An 18,209-nucleotide genomic window follows, 5' to 3' on the forward strand; every position below is an offset into this window, starting at 1 on the left:
GAAGGAGGCTTCACGCAGCGCATGTATTGAGGATTAAATAACCCAATTAGGAAATTAAATACTGACATTGTTAACCTTCCGTTAAACTCATATGTACGATGCTCATTTTCAAGTGATGTATCCAATTCGGGATGGAACATATCTTCGTTGTCTCATAGTGGAGCACCGACCATCTCAACTCGCCAAACCTCCCTCAGCCTCGCAATCTCGACGCGCTCAGAACAATAACCTCACTCATTGGCATCTCAACCACCACAAACCAAAGATGCCTCTGGTTCTCGAGTTCCTCACCCAGGTTCGCAACTTTGTCCGCGCCCAGGACGGCGAAAAGCTCCGCGCCTGGCTCCAGGTCGAGCCCGGAAGTCCCCAGCAGTATCACAACCTCGCCGCTGAGCTGCGTTCCCAGTTTCGCCAGCAGGGCCTCGACAACGTTATCGAGAGGTCTCTCCCGCAGGATGACGATGTGCCGGATGGTCAGGCGACCGTGTGGCCGGGCTTCATCGCCTTCATGAAGGACTACATGGCCTTTTGGCGCGACGTCAATTATGATGATTTGCTCGGCGCTCATCAGTTGCTGAGCGGCCTCGTCAAGTGCGCATCTCACCCTCACTGATAGGCAAAGAAGAACTTTGCTAACTGGCGATAATAGCTCATGTGCTACGGCATTTGCTCATCCTACATATGGCGCCATGCTTCTCAAGACCAGCATGTCCCTCTCCGAGACCCTTGCGCGTCTCACCATGAGCCTCAACAGGCGTCCCGAGCTGACGCGCCGTCTTCGAGCTCTGGACGAGGACAAGACAATCGCAGAGTCTTCGGCAGAAATCATCCAAAAGATCTTCACCACGTGTCTCACGGACCGTTCAAGCGGTCGCTATGCCAGACCTGAGGGCAAAAAGGTTGGCGTCTACATGTTTGCCAACCTCGTCCTCAAGCTCCTCTTTGCAGTACGACCCTCACATATCACCATCCTTCTTCTCATTCTGACATGGATACAGTGCCGGAGAACTCATCTTGCCAAGATGATCTTTGTCAATATCTCGACAATCTCACCACCACTATCCCTCTACCCAGCCGCCCAGCGCGTCACATTTCTCTACTATCTTGGTCGCTTCAACTTCTCCAACAACCACTACCTCCGCGCCTCCCTCTGCTTACAGGAGGCGTATCTCCAGACGCCTCCACAGCTTGTCTCTCACCGGACAAACATCCTCACATATCTCATTCCTTGCAACATCCTCCTTGGGCGGTTCCCTTCGCAGGTACTGCTCCAGCGCCAAGAGTGCCAGACTCTGGCCCCTGTCTTCCTCCCGCTCTGCCAGGCCATCCGGTCTGGAAACTTTGTCCACTTCCAGCACCACCTGGCTGCGCATGAGACCTGGCTCTTTGAAAAGGGCCTGCTCTTGACCCTCAGCAACCGTCTCCGACCTCTCCTCTGGCGCTCCCTTAGTCGAAAGACCTTTATCCTAACCTACGTACCCCCAACTGATGCATCTTCTCGTAAAGCTGCCACTCTCGACCTTGCGGACCTGCACACCGCCGCCGTGTATCTCCAGCGCCGTCTCGAAGGCTGGCTCCCATCAGGCCCCAACACTCTCGGCCGTCCTCAACACGTAAACCCCCTCCTCATGAAGGCTCTATCAAACAACGCCCAGAGCACCGAAGCCTCAACACTAGCCCCGCCACCAGGTGGTCCCAAGTCGCTGCGGCCAAACGAGGGCATGGTCTGGGGCAACGCAGACGTCACACCCGAGGACGTGGAGATGATGGTCGCCACCCTTGTCCAGCAGGGCCTCATGCACGGATTCATCGCCCACGGGCAGGGTCGCTTCGCTATCATCGGGGCAAAGGCAAAGGGGAGTCCCGTGCTTGCCGGATGGCCCAACGTGTGGCAGACGATCCAGGATAGGAGGTACGAGGAGGACTTTGACCCTGAGGAGGTACCCGGATGGGTTAAAGAGTAAAGAAGGGGGTTCTTGGGTTGAAATTGAATGAACCATCTAGGCTAGATTGGATATAGGTCACCCGCCGGCTGTCGAAATAGCGTTGTATATTACAGGCAAGATACCCGAGAAACATCATTTAAACTAGACATGGTCATGTCACCATGGATCGCAGTCTGGACCGGGACTTTTGGCTCATGATCTTCCACATTTCTCTTGCCCGTAGCTATGTAGGTATGACTGCGCCAATCATACTATCTATCAAATATGTCTGATCATTTCGTTTTTTTCTTTCCAAAGGGGAAAAAAAACCACACAAGATCCCGTGAGGGCGCCGAGGTGACCGCCAAGAAAGGAGGCCACCCCATCCAACAAAGCCTCACCATCTCTTCTTTTCTCCAACACTCCAAACACTCCCTGCTCATTTGTACATACACGTCGTCAATTCCGAGATTAAATTAGCACACAATTAAACATCGCTTGTCAGTTCCAAATTCCTCCAAATATCCAAAGCCTCCGACGTTCTCAAAAAGGGTATATCGACCGTGAAAGGAATGCGTAGAACGTATATATAATGCCCGCGGGCCACAAGTATCTGATAAGATCCTTGCTGAAGCAAATTAACACCCGGGGGCGGGTATCAATGGCCATGTTGACCCAGCTGCTGTGTACGGCTGTCAAATCAAGTCCGGCTGGTTAAAGACAATAAACACTATCGCCGATAGAGTGGTTGGCTTGATCGTATATGCAAAGAGTAAAGGTCAAAGTATGACGTGGAAAATAGTTTTTGCCGAAGAGGAGAATGCCAGCTGCCAGGTGTGAAGGGAGATGAGACGGTGGGTAGTGAGTGACTGGTGAGGGAGGCAGAGAAGTGATGGTGTGGATGATATCAGAACCGACATCACCCCATCCAAGCAAAGGCTGCAGCGGAGAAGTTGAGAGCCCGCAGGCTGGCCGAGGGAGAAGCGAACATGCAAAATTAGGTCTTTCTTGAGGGGACTTCTTCAATTAAAAGAAACAGGCGGCAGCGATGAAAGCGACGACAAGGCCAGCAACGGCGGCATTGCCCTGATGACGGCCGGCCTCACCCTCCTTGGACTGGGTGGGGGCAGCCTCAGAGCCAGCTTCCGTAGCAGCGGGCTTCTCGGTGACTTGGGCACCAGTGAAGGTGGTAGTTCCGTTCTCGTGGAAGATACCGGGCTTGACAGTAGGGGCAGTCTTCTTGGTGGTGACGACTTTGGTGGTGGTGACAGCCTTGGTGGACTTGTGGACCTTGGACGTAGCCGTGGTAGGTGTCGAAGTGGGAGACTCTTCGGTCGTGGTAGACTCCTCGGAAGTGGTAGTGGTGGACTCGATCGAGGTGGTGGAAGTAGTCTCCTCGGAGGAGGTTGTCGGGGCCTCAGAAGTGGTGGTCGACTCCTCGGTGGTCGAGGTAGCCTCCTCAGTGGTCGAGGTGGTCTTTTCCGATGTTGTGGTCTCGGCGACAGTCGTAGTAGAGGGCTTGGCCTTTTCGGTCGTCGAAGACTCCTCCACCTTCTTGATGCCCATCTCGCCGTCATCCGAATCCGAATCATCAGATCCCGAGCCGGAGCCGACGGAGAAGGCAACAATCTGAGCAGTGCTGCCCTTGGGGACTGTGACAACACAGAAAGCCGAGTTACCGGCACCAATGCCTCCCTCATTGCTCTCAACCTTGCCCTCACCATCGCTGGGGTCGATCTTGCAGGGCAGGCCGTTGCAGCCGCCGTCAGGGCACTTGATCTCGACACCGAAGTCAGGGAGCTTGCTCTTCAAGGCCGAGTCCTCCCAGATGGGGTTCCAGCCGAGCTTGACAAAAGTAGTGCCACTGGCCTCAGTGTTGGCACCGGCGACGTAGGGGCTCCAGTTTCCAATGGGCTCGTCCTCAGTTCCCCAGATGCAGCCCTCCTCACCAACACCAGGGGGGTTGATGTAGAAGCTAACACAGTTAGAGACACTCCATAGTTGTTTCTTGGGCGTTACTTACTGAGCAGCGGTGGAGCACCAGTATGAAGATCCGGGAACAGCCAGAGTCGCGCTCGAGGTGACGAGAGTAGGAATGATCATGGCCTCATTACCGGGCAGAACGGTTTGGCACCAAGACATCTTGGAGCCGCACTTGTTGACGGCCTCGACAGCTCCAGTTCCCTGAACACAGTTGGGCTTACCCTCGAATGGCTTCTCAATCTCGCCATTCTTATTGCAGAAGAGACCACCGTTCTGAAGTGTGTTAGCTCGAGTCACCAGCTGGTGAGTGGTTCATATTGGCGGCGTACCATTGAGGCAGGATAGTCGTAGGTAGAATCGGGATCCCACTGGTTCATAACCATACCGGGCTTGCAAGCGAAGGGGCAGTAGCTGCCAGGCTTGCACTCCTGATCGGGGCTCATAGCCCAGCCGGCGTTCTTCTCATCGGGAGTGACGGCGACCATGTTGGGGTCATCGGTGGGAAACTGGCACTGGCCTCCTCGCTTCACGATGGGCGCAGGAGAGCCATGCAGATGGCCGGCGCCACGCTCATGGTGCTGGTGAGCCTTGGCGGCGACGAACGAGGGCGAAGCCGACAGGATGCCCGCAAGGGCGATTGGAAGAGTAGCGAGTCTCATGGGGTCTGTCGTCGATAGATGAAGATGGTTGTGTATCGAGAGATCCAAGCACGGATGTTCCTAGTTAATGAACGAATGCCTCCGGTCCTTTCATACAACGCGTCACAACCTGGACATAGGTAGAATAGATTCTGGTGGTTCCGGGCAAGGAATGTCTTTGTCGTCGAGCAACAGAACGAGTGATGAAGCTGACGAGGGAAAAGGTCGAAGGATTTCGTGAACCAGCAGCACCAACGTTTAAACAACAAATCAAGGGAAACGAGAGAAGGAGTGGAAGCAGTAAGCGCAGCGCAGGAAAGGACAGGAATATTAAGAGATCGACAGGTCCAAGCAAGGAAGCAAAGTGGGAGAGAGATGGAAATGGATCCCCAGGAAATGAGCAATGGGCAGCAGCGCGGGGACCGGCGCGAACCAGCAGCATCAACGGCACCACCAGCAATCCTACCACCCGCGGCCAGGAGATTGAGAGATGAGGCAATGGCTTCCTCTTGGTGGGCTCCTGGCAGGGCCCACGACGGGACCCATGACGGGACCCATGGCCCTCCTGTGCCTGCGCCTGTGCCTGCATGGAAGGACGGCTCTGACCCTCGAGACCCTGTCCATGGTGGATTCGCTTCGCCGGCGGAGGGCCAGGGGGATCAGACCGTGTCCAATCAGACTGTCATTTCATCTCCCCCTTGCCCGGCGCAGCCAATCCTGTCGAGACGGTGCCTGGCTCAGGTGCATTAGAAACCAGGGTGCTGCCCTCGTCGCAGATTAAACCTCATGATGAAAGACAAGGTCGACTCGGTCCCGTTGAGGGATGCGACGCGATGGCGGATGGTTGCGCGTGGGAATATAACAGGCATTAAGCCGGGAGAACGACCGAATAAGGGAATACGACCAGTTTCTCGCTTCCAGTTTTGTATCAGAGATGCTGGCGCATTGTCTCTGAGCCTGGCTTGGACTGGTCTCGGCTCATTGTCTTGTCCCAGGTTGTTGGCTTTGTCCTAGGGCTTCCATTTCGTCTTTTGTCTTCCGCAGTCTGCCCTCTCCTCTTTTTCCCTCAACGCCCCTGGCCGTTTGTTTGTGTGGCTTGTGACAAAGCATGGCATTGGCTGTTGGTCATTTAAGACCCCTGGCCAGGTGTTTTGTCGTGTAGCATGGTTCCTGGGCCAATGTGCTTTTTAGCTCGAAAAGGACGGTCGGTCCCTGATTCTGGTTATGCGCCAAGAGCCACAACTGATTGCGGAGGCGAGCGCGACGCGTGCTGCCAGGTGCTGTCTGTAGTTGGCCGAGGGTCCGCGGTAAAAGAGAGCTTATCACAGAGCTGCTAAGCTGGAGGAAGCGAGTCAGCTAGCCTGTTAGTGCCTGTCATTCGATTACGATACACCGTATTGCGATCGCAACTGAACTGACCTTCCAAATAGAGCTGCTTGATCTTGGCGTATCCATTGGTGCAATTCCCTTTCGCAATGTCCTGTGGGAGCTGAATCTCAGCTCTCGGCTGAGTGGGCCCATGGTTGAAGGAAGAAAGAAAGCAATTAAATCCCATGTTAAAAGCTTTGTTCAAATGTTCTAGGGCGATATTGTTTCTTCTGCAGGCTGCATCCTTGGTGAAGAAGAGTGTACATAGTAGAAGTTGTTTCAAGAGAGACTGAATGCGGGCGGGCAGGCAGTCTCACGAGTTCCACGTGATTTGCATTCGCCCAAGGCAGTCTGACACTCGTTGCACCGACACGTGGTTGAAAGGATCTTGGATCATGAACATGGCCTTTTCTTCGATGCAGCTGAAATCATGGACTACCCTTCTCTTGGAAACCTCCCGACGGATATCTTGGCCCTGATATTTGGCCTGTTCTGCCTCCACTGCCAGGGCGAGTACAACGAGCCTTGGGGCGCTCCGCCACTGCGATAGCGCTCAGCAAGACAGAAGCCTGACGAAAAGCCGTGGTATTCAGTGGATCGTCAAGCCCTCGTTTCGCTATCATTAGTCTCAAGAAGGTTTCGAGAGATTGCTCAGAGCATCTTGTATCACGAGTTTGTCCTGGGTTATGATGACTCATGGCGTACTGACTTGTATACCTGGGATGGCCGGCTCATCTCCTTTGTGCGGACTCTTAGACAGCGCCGGGACCTGGCCCGTCTGGTAAGAGTCGTCTACGTTCACCCGAGGCTGTTGTGGGCAATCAATCGTGATCGACCTTGGGACGTGCTCGGCGAGGCTGCAGAAACGCTAGGAATCGACCTCGCCGAGATTTGGAAATCACGTATACCACGTCCTGAAAGTAGTGATATGACTGGGAAACCAACAAATCGGGAACTATTTCTGGCGCCTTTGGTTTATGGACCAAGCTATGCCGCACTGTACTATCGCGATGTTCGAACTCGAAGGAGGGAAAGGGATTGGGCGGCAGCTGAGCTTGTTGCTATGCTGATTGCTCAACTCCCGAGACTTGAAAACCTCGGTCTCCAACGTTGTCCACGATGGACAAGCGGAGGCGGCGTGTCTACCTCTGCCCCTGCAGCGCTCAACATCTCGTCATTTCCCATTCGAAGATTGGATATTGGGCCGCGCCCTGACGATATGGTCAGGCTATCTCCAGGCCTAGAAACCCTTAACCTCCACGCGACTGATTTCTATGAAGAATACCCACCTCTACCAAAGCTTAAGATCCTTCGGATGACAGAGTACTGGCTTGGGAAGACGCTTCTTAAAGACATCCTGAATGCCTGTATCGGTGGACTTTAGACCTTTGCTTACGAGCCGCGGCCGCTGACACAGAGCAGGAGTTTTATAGGAGGAGCTTCACGCCGAAACATGCCCAGGCACTTTCAGCTGTCGGACGCAGTGAGTCTGCTTGCTTGTCACCAGAGGACGCTTAAGTCGCTGCATCTTGATTTAAGCGCCCAAGGTCGGGTCGTGGCAAGATTGAAGATGGACTCCATCTCAAAGACTTTGCTGTTCTCGAGCACCTATCTATTGGCTCCGAGATGATCTATGGCTTTGATGGAATCCAGGAGCAAGGCTTTCCTCATTCTGAAGCGTTGATCCAGCTGCTTCCCGCATTACTTGTATCTTTGTCGATCCAGACCAAGCAGATGGGAGAAACAGGGCAGGCAACGCTAGAGAAGGGGCTCGTGAGACTTGCCGAAGCGAAGCAGCGCCAACCGGATCAGTTTCCCAAACTTCGATGGGTTCAATGTGAGTTGAGGAACGAGACTGGCTGGCTGAGCAACATGTTTGAGGTAGTCAATGTGCAGTTCACATCCAGTAGCTGGTCTTTGAGCAAGGCAAAGCCCTACTTGAATGGAACAATCTGGACGGTGGATCGCATAACAGGATTCAGCTATAGCGATGATTTTTCAGAGGATGAGTTGTTTGTACCGGCCAGGCATCAGGAAGAGGTTGAAAGGTAAAAATTAGTGATGCAGCCATGTCTCATATCGAAACAGATGAGGCTGTCACGAGCGGGAGTGGCGCGGGCAACTAAGCGGAGGATGGCTTGATGGCGTTGGAGCCACGAAATTGAAGGGGGGCTTGGGGAGATTTTAACGGGCCATGAATGTTTTGTTTGCTTTGCTTTGTTTGTTTCGTTTGTGCATAATGATGGCATCCATCACCTGCTGGTACGTGCGCGGGATCGGCCGGAACAGAGCAATGTCTTAATGAATCGCGTGGTGTTGGCTTGCGTGTGACTGACAGGAGTTTCTACTATGAGTTCAGCCTATTTACAAGCGACATTTCAACTGATGAGGGGATTTGATTCCAAATGAGCAACAAAAGATCACAATCTTAAAATTGTCCTGCTTACGGATCACGTTGCCTTGCATCCGATGCTTATTCGAGATCCTTCATCGCGGCCGACAACGCTGACAGCCAAGACCACGGAGTCCTTGTTTCCTGGGGAAACCCAGCCCTTCTGTACTATTCTAGTGGCAGCACGTATGCAAAACGGATCTCCGGCTGGCGTCTACCGTGCCGGATCTGCTAGACTCCGTGATGGAGGCGCCACCGACAACGCATTTCTTGGTGCTGACTCCCGCAGGCGCTTAGCGCTTGGACGAACCGTTTCTCACACTATTTTTGGTCAATCGGAGAATTCGGGGGCTGCGCTGGTCCAGAGAGACCCGGCCGACCGCCTCTGCCTCTCTCTGCACAGCCCTCCAACATCCATCAGAGTAACCCTCCCGTCCAATGACAAAGCACGCAGCTCAGCACTAGACAACCTCTGCACGGCTGGGCCTAGGGCCATGGAGTGGCTGGTGATCTGAACACAGGTATCTGGAGGGACTTTGACAAATGCTTGGTGATGGTGGCCAGCGGAAGCCCGACTTTCCGATGCGGTCAGGCCTGGGATGTTGCCTTTTTTCGAGTGGGATTCTAGCTCAAAGCCTCGCGCTGGCAGTTCCTGAGCTATACTTGGTTCGATTTCAACCATAATGATAACCTTGATGTGTTGTTTGGGGGCGAGAGAGGTTGTGTATAAGAAGTCGGGCTTGTTCTGCCAGGAGTTGGGAATATCTTCATCAGCATCTTCACCAGCATCACAAACACTCTTAGCCTCACAGCTTTCTCATACTCACTTCAAACACTTTCATAGCTTTCATCAACAACCTTTTCCATCTTCCAACAACCACCAGTCAAGATGCAGTTCTCCGCCGCCATCGCTTCCGCCGTCCTGGCCTTCACTTCCCTCGCCTCGGCTGCTCCTCACAACTCTCGACGGGGCTCCGATGGTCTCAGCCTGACTGCTCAGCTCACCCTCGCCGATACGTGAGTACCATCTGGAACTGACTGCAATACAAGACCGCGGACTAAACAGTTATTCCCTAGTGCCGTTGATCGCTTCGCCCTCATCCCTGATGACAAGGACTTTGTCTTTGACTTCAACCAGGAGCAACAGAACCCTGGCAAGGGTGGCCAGCTCATTGCTGCCAACCGCAAGACCTTCCCTGCTCTTGTTGGCACCGGCGCCGGCATGGCTCTTGGCCGTGTTGATGGTAAGACAACCCTCTCTCCCTGAGACATGATAGCTTCAACACCACGAGGAACAACCAAGCTAACAGCTTTCCCCCTTTACAGCCTGTGGCATGAACACCCTCCACGTCCACCCCCGCTCCGCCGAGCTCCAGATCGTCACCTCTGGCCGCCTCATCACCGAGATGGTGCCCGAGAACGGTGTCCTCGACAAGGACGGCAAGCGACGCGTGATCCGCACCGAGCTCTCTGCCAACATGATGACCCCCTTCTACCAGGGCTCCATCCACACCCAGTTCAACCCCGACTGCGAGCCCGCCACCTTTGTCGCCGCCTTTGCCGCCGAGGACTTTGGCACCGGCCAGATCGCCGACGAGACCTTTGCCCTCAGCGACGATGTCATTGCTGCCACCTTTGGCCAGACCATCGCTGGCGAGGACATTGACCGTGTCCGTGATGCCATCCCCGCTAGCATCGCCCTTGGCGTTGAGGACTGCCTCAAGAAGTGCGGCATCAAGAAGCGCAGCATCTAAGACTGAACTGGCTGCTTTTTCACTTGACGGGAGCGAGAACACGGGGGTAGACGGCGACTTTGCTTTTTGAGCTGGAGCTCATAGTGGCGTAAACGAAGGATTCTAGAATTTGTTTATCACTGTTTCTTGGGATTGTTTGGTCGTTTCGGTTTCGGTCTGGTTCGGTTTCGTTTCGTTTCGGAGGTTTCAACAATCTTCTCTCTGTAGATGGCATTCACCTTGTACATAGCCCTACTATACATATACATACACCTGTTCATTCACCTTTATTCACGCCTGTGCGATGACATGAAACATTTAGGTCAACAAATTGGCGCACCTTGATATTGTAGTCAACTATGCATTTAGTTGTGAGCTTTGCTTTTTTACCTTATTTTACATCATGATACATATGAGCTTCGTCATCTTATCCAACACGCGGTGTATCGGACACGAATCCTTCACAAGCCCTTCTCTCGGTGGCCGACAACCTTTGCAAACGAGTCAAACGACATGGTCATGGAATGTCGTCCCGCCGTCTTACTCCGCAGGTGATTATCGTAATCGAGCATCTCCTTGTACGGCACCTTGGCCACAATCTCCACCATGCGTGTCGTCGACTTCTTGCCGCGCAAAGACGTGACAGAGTCATAGGGATCGGGAGGCGTGTAGATCTTGGACACATCGATGTGGTCCTCACCTGTCGTCTCGGCTGACCGGTCGTTGACCTCGAGGACGTGTCCACCCGCACCCGCCGTCACATCGTGCTGCACCGTGCCGGCGACTACCTCAGGGCAGGTGATGTGGGCGAGCATGATGGGCTCGAGGATGCCGATTTGCTCCTTTTCAAAGGCGTCACGGAGGGCCGCTTGCACTGCAGTACGCGCGACAGTGCTAAAGTGTCCTCCCGTGGGAGTCTCACAGGCGCCGGGATTCGTGTCAAGAGTGATTGTGACGTGGCATCCGTGGATGGGTGCTGCACGGCGCGGCCCTCTTGCCAGACCGGCAATGGCTCCATTGAGAAGCTGTTGTCGGGCCTCTTCGGGATCAAAATTGAGCGAGTTGGTGTCGCCTGTTAGAGGGATAGCGATGTGGTATATGTTACCGTCTCGCTCAACGCTCGATTCCAGCAAGCTCTCGCGATGATGGTCCTCAAGGGGTTCAAGGACGGCTGTGCAGGACGCTTTTCCAGGCTTGCTCGCAACAGGGCGGTCAAATACTGTGTGCTGAGGCCGTGTAGCCATTGTGACACACTCCTTGTAATCGACCTCGATGGGGCCAAAATCGGCATCGATCTTGTACTTTTGCTTCATGTTGTAGAGTGAAACGTCTAGGTGAAGCTTGCCCATGCCCTGGATTGTGAACTGCTCCGTCTTGGGGTCGCGGCTCCATCGAAGACTAGGATCCTCTCGCGTCGTGTTTTCCAGGGCGATCTGAAGCTGTTGAGCAGCAACATTGCCATAGGGCTCAACTTGCAGAAAGGCGACTGGGGGTGGAATCTCGGGTGGTCGGATCTGAACGTGGCGGAATGCTTCAGCAACAGGCTTGCCACCGGTCGTTGTGATGAGTGTGTCGCCTGTACGGGCCTTCTTGAGTCCCCTGAGGGCTCCAATCTGTCCCACCGAAAGCTCATGAATATCCTGCGTCTTGGATGCTGATATCTGAAGGATGCCCATGGGTCTCTCGTTGATAAGCATATTGGTGTTGAAGCTTGAGGCGTTCTTGGTCATTGTGCCATGGTAGACTCGAATGAAACTAATGACGCCCTCCTTGGGGTGATTGAAGACTTTAAAGACTGACGCGATGGACGCAACAGTTGACTTGGCAGACTTGGAACTGTTTTCGATAACATCAGCCAAGCGCTGCTTCACTGAACCAACCCGTACTTCTGCTGATGGACGTTCGTCTGGGCTTGGTAGATAGTCGGTGATGGCATCCATCAGGGGCTCAACACCGATATGACGAAAGCTAGAGCCGGCAAACACGGGAATGACGGTGCCATCGCCACTCCGAATAGCGCGCCGGATGGCTTTCTTGATCACAGCACCATCAATGTTTTGGTTCTCAGCGAGAAACTCATCCATGATGGCCTCGTCGAAATCCGCGAGACCCTCGATCAATGCCTGCCTCGCTGACTCAATCTCGGGAAGAAGGTCTTTGTTTGAGCTAGAGAGCTTCTCCTGGAGCGCCGGAAAGTCGTATCGCGTCTTTTCACGTTCCGACTTCCAGCGGTATCCCACTCGGTCGATAATGTCAATGACACCGACAAAGTCCTCCTTCTCCCACCACGGGATCTGGCAGACGAGAGGCCATCCCTTGAGCCGGGCTCCGATCTCGAGGACGGCCTTCTTGAAAGATGCGCCTTCACGGTCGAGCTTATTGCAATAGACCAGACGAGGCACCTTGAACTCGTGAGCAGAAGCCCACACTCTCTCAGTGTGAGCCTCGACGCCCTTGACTGAGTCGATGATGCAGACGGCGCCATCAAGGATGGGAAGACAACGATCGACTTCGAAGCGGAAGTCTTGATGGCCAGGCGTGTCAATAAGGTTGATAGTCTTGGAGTGGACGCCTGGGGGAAGTGTCTGCTGGAGAGGCCAGTTGAAGGTGATGGCGGCTGACTGAATGGTGATGCCTCGTTCTCGCTCCAATTCGAGAAAGTCGGTTACGGTATTTCCAGCATCGACATCTGGTGTGGTTGGTAAGTATATCCCCCAATCATACCATGCAAGTACATCATGAGCCATGCATACCTCCAACACGTTGCGTGACGCCACTATAATAAAGCATCCGCTCGGTAGTAGTAGTTTTGCCCTTTCAGTCTGTGAGCGGTATATCACACATTATCAATACCAGGTCACCACCTACAGCGTCAACATGGGCAATAATGCCGATATTCCGGGTATTCTGGAGCTGAGCATCATGGTGTGCCTGGTGCATAGCCCGGCGAGACAAGCCCACGAGCTCCCTGCTTCGCCATTGGCGCGCAATGCAGCGGCCCGAGCCTCTGACGGCCGGGCCGCGACGTAAGAGGGAAAGAACAATCATCCCCAGCCAGGAGATGCAGCAATGCTCGTCTGGGGCATCTCAATTCCTCGAGTTTGTCCCTCGAGGTTGATTCTGGAGCTTCTCGGCTGTTTTCAGCCTTGATGTCATTCGCCGGCTCGTGAAGCAAGCTCAGAAGACCCACCGGCTACTCCCTGGCTGCTAGCCGCAGCGCTTGTCCTGCCACAGAAGGCGGTGGGATCTGGCAGAAACAGCAGCAAATGAGCGCCGCCTGTACGTGCCTCTCCCGGCGACAAAGCCAAAGCTCCTACGTAATCCTCGACTCTCCAACTCAACTCTTGTCTCGTGGCCACGCATACCTTCATCGCCATCGCCCTCATCTGACCCACGCTCCTTAAACTGCTGCCTGGGACTTTCAGCAGCTCTTAAGCCCGCTTCTCGTCGATCTCGATTCCCGCAAGCGCAAGGACATCAACTACAGCAACCATGGAGCTCTCCGACATCTTGTCAGTGGCTGCGCCGGCCAATCCCCATGCCACAATAACATCGTTACTGACCATCGCGTAGCCGCATTGTCAACCTGGCTGTTGGCGTCATCACCCTTCTGGGTGGTATTACGCACATCTTCCAGTTCAGCATGTATGTTCCAACTGAACCCCCGATAATACCCTACTCGCCCCTGCATCCGAGCGCGTTCATGCGACATGACAAGCTTCAATTGCAAGCACTAACACCTTACGCCTAGGCAACCTATCATTGTCGGCTGCTATATGATTGTTTTTGGTCTCGTCATCGGCCTTCTCGGTAAGTTCTGGGCTGCTTCCGAGCTCTCCAGCATGTCTAACAAGCCACAGAGTTCCAGATTCCTCCCCAGGTGTCGCGACACGCCTCTTTCCTCTTCTCCTTCATCGGCCGTGGTGTCTGTAAGTCGCGCTCTACTGAAAACCTGCCACATTGAAGGTTACTCATACAACTTAGTCTACATCTTCCTCGGCTCCCTCCTCCTCGGCCAGCTGGTTATCAGCAAGATCGCCGGTGGCATCGTCGGAATCACCGGTATCGCATATGTCGCCCTCGAGTTCCTTCCCTCCATTGAGCCTCCCAGCAACATGCGCGAAGCCGAAGACGCTGGCTGGGGTGCCGAGCAGGTTTAGAGCGCCAGCCAACAAAGCTTGCCCTCTGGAGGCGCGCCTCAGACCTGAGCGCATAAACTGCCTCGCAACGACCATCTGCAGCGGCCGAATAACGATGCCAAGATGTAACAAACACGGTGACTTCGGGAGGTATCAGGATAGGGTCCTTCCGTGATGTTGGGATTAGGAAGAGACGGCAGAAGTGGATTGTGTATTTTTACGACTCACAGGCGGAGTTCAAGAGTTGTCTTCGATCGAACAGGGTTCGGCGATTGGGATTACGGGACTGGTAGTGTATGACGTCAAAGAATAGATGCTTTTTTGTATTCGTCTAGTTCTATATACTCGTCTTCTCGACAGCTTCAAGATCGCGAGGAACTCTTAGGAATTAGCAACAGACACGCCTTTTGCAAAACACCAACAACTCAAGCCAATGGCATCACCGTCATCTCCTACTTATGTCCGGGGATTTCTCAAGAAGGTAACCACACCACTGCAGTAACCAACCAGACCGTCCAATCGGCTGCACTCGTTCTCTTGATACTCCTTCCACTCACTCAGTGCCGCCAGCAGGTCCTCGCTCTCCATGACCACGTCAAAGTGCAGCCGCAGGAACACTGTCATCCACGCTTGAGTCAGCTCATAGTCACGGCGGGCCTTGAGACGAGCCGTCAGAGCACGGATGAAATGCAACAGCTCGTTCGAGCCCTCACTGCCGTCACCGATGGAGAGCGAGCGCAGCTCGAGATCTGCGCTCGAGGGGGAGAGAGACTTGAGGTGTTCAATGAACTCATCGTCTATAGCATGTTAGTTGGATGGCGAATCAAGATGCAGCGGGAAGCATTAGAAACTTACAAGTGCCGGTCACTGCCCCAGCCTGAAGCTTGGAGCTTAGCACCTCTTCGAACCGAGCCTTCTCAACCTTTGTGATTCGTGACTTGCCATCGTCCTCCGCCTCTGTCTGCTGCTTTGGCGCTAGGATGTTTTCTTTGCCTGTCGTCGAGGGCAAAAAGAAGGGAGCCTTCTCAGGAGCCTTGGGGGCCTCCTTGGGCCTGTTGCGCTCCTTGATGAGATCCAAGTGCAGTAACGTCTGCCAGCGGCTCTTGGGCACCAAGCTCAGAGTTGTCAGCTCGGAGCTGAGCTGCTCGATTGTAGGTGCCACAACGGTGTCGTCTTCCTCGTCCTGGTCCTCCTCGAATGCGCCCTCCAGCATACCCTCGTTGTTCTCGCCAGAGACCGTAGGTAGAGAAACCTGGCCAATCTCCTTTTCAGAGATCTGCCGTGTGGGAACGTGCTTAAACAGCGCCTTGTTGGTCCAGAGCGTAACGCCGAGCTCATCCTGAATCGTGGCAGCCAGATACTCGCCAGTAACTGACATGGCAAGTGCCCTGCAGGGCTTCTCGAGCCGGATCGCGTCGATCAGGTGGCTTGTAGGGAGATCCCATACCCGGATGATGCAATCCTTCGAGGATGCGATAATCCATCGCCCATCGCTTGAGAAACAGAAGTCGGTGATGGCGTCTTGAGGTCCCCAGAACTCTCGAATGGTCCTCTTGGTGTCTATGTCCACTACTCGGATTGACAGGTCGTCGCAGGAGAAAGCAAGCAGGTTGCTCGAGGGATGATATCTGCATCCCGTAGGGAAAGTCATCGGCGCCCAGTCGATCTGGTGCAGCAGGTTGCCTGTCAAGAAGTCCCAAAACTTGATCTTGCCGTCCAGAGAGCAAGAAATCACCGTCTTGTTCATGTCATCAACAATCAGGCCTGTGATAGGCTTGGTGTGCTTTCCAGTGCCCGCTGCGAACTGACGGCCGGTTTCAGTGTGCAGTTGAACGACATCGTCGGCTTGTCGTAGTTGCTGCATCTTGAGCTGCCTTGCCTGGGCTGGGGTTAATCTTGAGGGGAACCTCTGGCGGTGCGTTCCCGACTGAAGGTTGAACATATCGATGCCGCCAGACTCGGAACCAACGAGAGCAAAGGTGCCGCAAGGGCTGATGGCAACGGTCGAGACGTTAGAGCCATCCCCTGTAGCGAAAGCCCACCTGCCTGCCCTCTTTCGTCCCCAGAACCAGGTTCGAGCATAGGGGTCGTTCTTGTGAGCTGTCACCACGCTCTCCCAGCCCGTCATACCACTAAGCTCCGCATCCTGGGCCTTCTTCTTGTTCTGAGACTTTTGCCAGATGGCCTGCTTTCCAGGCATGGCGCCAATACCGCCGTCTCGGTTTAAGGACGACGCAATGCAAGTAATCTCTGGTGCCTTGAGATCCTCCAACGTCGTCGTGGGTCCATGGGCAAGGGCGTTGGTTGACAAGATGCCCACCTTCTTGGCTTTCTTGCGGATGTTGCCCTGGCTCAACTCTGAACTCTGACCATCCCGACGCAAACTCCATCCCCAAAGACTTCGATCCTGGCCACCACTGATCAGCCACTTGTTGCCGGCATCAGCACCATCAAAATCAGATGGCAGGAACTGGAGACAGTTGACCGGGCCAGCATGTCCACTACGGGAGTGAAGAATCCGGGGCACAGGGGAGAAGGGTGTTTCGTCAAAGATCCAAGACTTGAGGGAGTTGTCTCGGCCACTCGTCAACACCACTGGCTGGCCAGGGAGGAACTCGATCTTGCTGATGCCGCCACGGACAGTCGGGCCCTCATAAGAAGGCGGGTTATGGGCACTGCGCAAAACGCCCATCACGCGACCACCTCCGTTGAGATCCCAGAATGTCACATCTCCAGTCGCAGCAGTTGCCGTCGCCATAACTCCGTCCTTGCGCCCATCGTTACCAGCACCCATACCATCGGTTCGGAAGGAAATCGAGTTTACCGGCGCTTCTGAGCTACCAGCTTCAATGCGGATGACACGCTTGTCGGTGAGAACATTGGTGATGATCAGAGTTCCCTCAGAATAGGCGATGGCGAGCAGTGACAGAGCCGGGCTGGGCTCCAGGCATGTAACAGAACCGCTGTCGGGAGACGGAGGCAGAATGGTGTAGATGAGCTTTCCCGTGCTGATATTCCAAATTTCGACCCAGCCATCCTTGCGACCCACGAAAATCTTGTTCAAGAAGGTGGGCATGGTGACGATGCCGCCGGTAATTTCATTGCCGCGTTGGTTCGCAGGTGTTGTGTAGATGGTGGTGTAGTGCTCGAGAGATGCCGTCTTGAACACCTCGATTCTCGTTGAAGCAACAGCGATAGTCCATGTTCCCATAATCAAAATCTGTTGGATCGGTTCGTCCAAGTCGGAGGGCAGCGCAAGTTCGTCAACCTTCTTGCCCCTCTGGAACACCCAAATGCCTTGGGGCTCGCCCTTCTTTGATCCACCCCATGCTGCGAAAATGTTTTTGCCCCAGGCAAGTGTCGCAGTAATATCAGCGGGGGTTTGAGGCCGGGTAACAAAGACGAGGTTGAGGCCGCGGCGAAGATCGTAGGTCTGGATGGATCGACCAACCGAGGTAGAGATCTGGAAGGTAGTCTTCCCGAGGGGGATCGATGTGAAAGGAACACTCGTAGGCGACACTAAGCCGACAGTCTATACAATCGCGAGAGTTAGGCTGCAAAGAGTGAGGGTAGAGGGGTAGACGTACTCGGAAAGGCGCAAAGATCCTCGAAGAGTTGGATGGAGATTTCGAGGCATTGGCGGGCGCCGTCGTCTTCTGGCGCTTGACCAGCGGACGGTCAATATCTTGATGAGGCATCGTGAGCCTAGCCGACGCGACTGATGCGGAGAGGCTATATATGGAGCCAGAGATGTAGTCGAACCGGCTTGTGCTCTCTCATGCAAGGCCGCTCAGTGTGTGAGGCTGGAGCCATCTCCAAAAATTATTTTTGGCGGTGACGCGGGGCAGTACCGGGGAGCAGAAAACATGGGCTGTCTTTTTTTGTCCGCCCAGGGGTAACACCTGGAGAAGCTGAAGAAATCATTGCACAGTACAAGGCACTGTAAGTTGGATGTCGTAACAAGTTTATTCGAAACTATTGCATCCTTGCATATATGCTCGGTGATAAATTCGGTGGGCGCGTGTTTCTGC

General features: G+C 54.1%; 6 protein-coding genes across 6 annotated transcripts; 3 read left to right on the top strand and 3 right to left on the bottom strand.

The window, feature by feature from the left end:
- Window positions 1-259: 259 nt before the first annotated feature.
- On the top strand, window positions 260-1,964 carry NCS54_00251200 (Hypothetical protein; the record flags this gene model as incomplete). The annotated part of the gene is made up of 3 exons (XM_053148109.1): window positions 260-591; window positions 650-947; window positions 999-1,964. The coding sequence occupies exons 1-3, from the start codon at window positions 266-268 to the stop codon at window positions 1,962-1,964; spliced, it is 1,590 nt and encodes a 529-aa protein (XP_053004084.1). The 5' UTR covers window positions 260-265.
- Window positions 1,965-2,951: 987 nt separating this feature from the next.
- NCS54_00251300 (Hypothetical protein) lies at window positions 2,952-4,567 on the bottom strand (the record flags this gene model as incomplete). The annotated part of the gene is made up of 3 exons (XM_053148110.1): window positions 2,952-3,900; window positions 3,949-4,181; window positions 4,238-4,567. The coding sequence occupies 3 exons, from the start codon at window positions 4,565-4,567 to the stop codon at window positions 2,952-2,954; spliced, it is 1,512 nt and encodes a 503-aa protein (XP_053004085.1).
- Window positions 4,568-9,195: 4,628 nt separating this feature from the next.
- NCS54_00251400 (Cupin type-1 domain-containing protein) lies at window positions 9,196-10,060 on the top strand (the record flags this gene model as incomplete). Its single annotated transcript, XM_053148111.1, has 3 exons — window positions 9,196-9,323; window positions 9,384-9,550; window positions 9,633-10,060. 3 exons carry the CDS (start codon window positions 9,196-9,198, stop codon window positions 10,058-10,060), a joined length of 723 nt encoding a protein of 240 aa, XP_053004086.1.
- A 440-nt stretch (window positions 10,061-10,500) lies between these two features.
- NCS54_00251500 (Tr-type G domain-containing protein) lies at window positions 10,501-13,087 on the bottom strand (the record flags this gene model as incomplete). Its single annotated transcript, XM_053148112.1, has 3 exons — window positions 10,501-12,728; window positions 12,793-12,853; window positions 12,908-13,087. The coding sequence occupies 3 exons, from the start codon at window positions 13,085-13,087 to the stop codon at window positions 10,501-10,503; spliced, it is 2,469 nt and encodes an 822-aa protein (XP_053004087.1).
- A 444-nt stretch (window positions 13,088-13,531) lies between these two features.
- Window positions 13,532-14,199, top strand: NCS54_00251600 (Hypothetical protein; the record flags this gene model as incomplete). Its single annotated transcript, XM_053148113.1, has 5 exons — window positions 13,532-13,551; window positions 13,613-13,684; window positions 13,791-13,849; window positions 13,900-13,968; window positions 14,024-14,199. 5 exons carry the CDS (start codon window positions 13,532-13,534, stop codon window positions 14,197-14,199), a joined length of 396 nt encoding a protein of 131 aa, XP_053004088.1.
- A 435-nt stretch (window positions 14,200-14,634) lies between these two features.
- Window positions 14,635-17,876, bottom strand: NCS54_00251700 (Utp21 domain-containing protein; the record flags this gene model as incomplete). Its single annotated transcript, XM_053148114.1, has 3 exons — window positions 14,635-14,975; window positions 15,034-17,710; window positions 17,766-17,876. The coding sequence occupies 3 exons, from the start codon at window positions 17,874-17,876 to the stop codon at window positions 14,635-14,637; spliced, it is 3,129 nt and encodes a 1,042-aa protein (XP_053004089.1).
- Window positions 17,877-18,209: the final 333 nt, after the last annotated feature.

Source organism: Fusarium falciforme, chromosome 2, assembly GCF_026873545.1.
Source record: "Fusarium falciforme chromosome 2, complete sequence".
Classification (NCBI taxonomy): Eukaryota; Fungi; Ascomycota; class Sordariomycetes; order Hypocreales; family Nectriaceae; genus Fusarium; species Fusarium falciforme.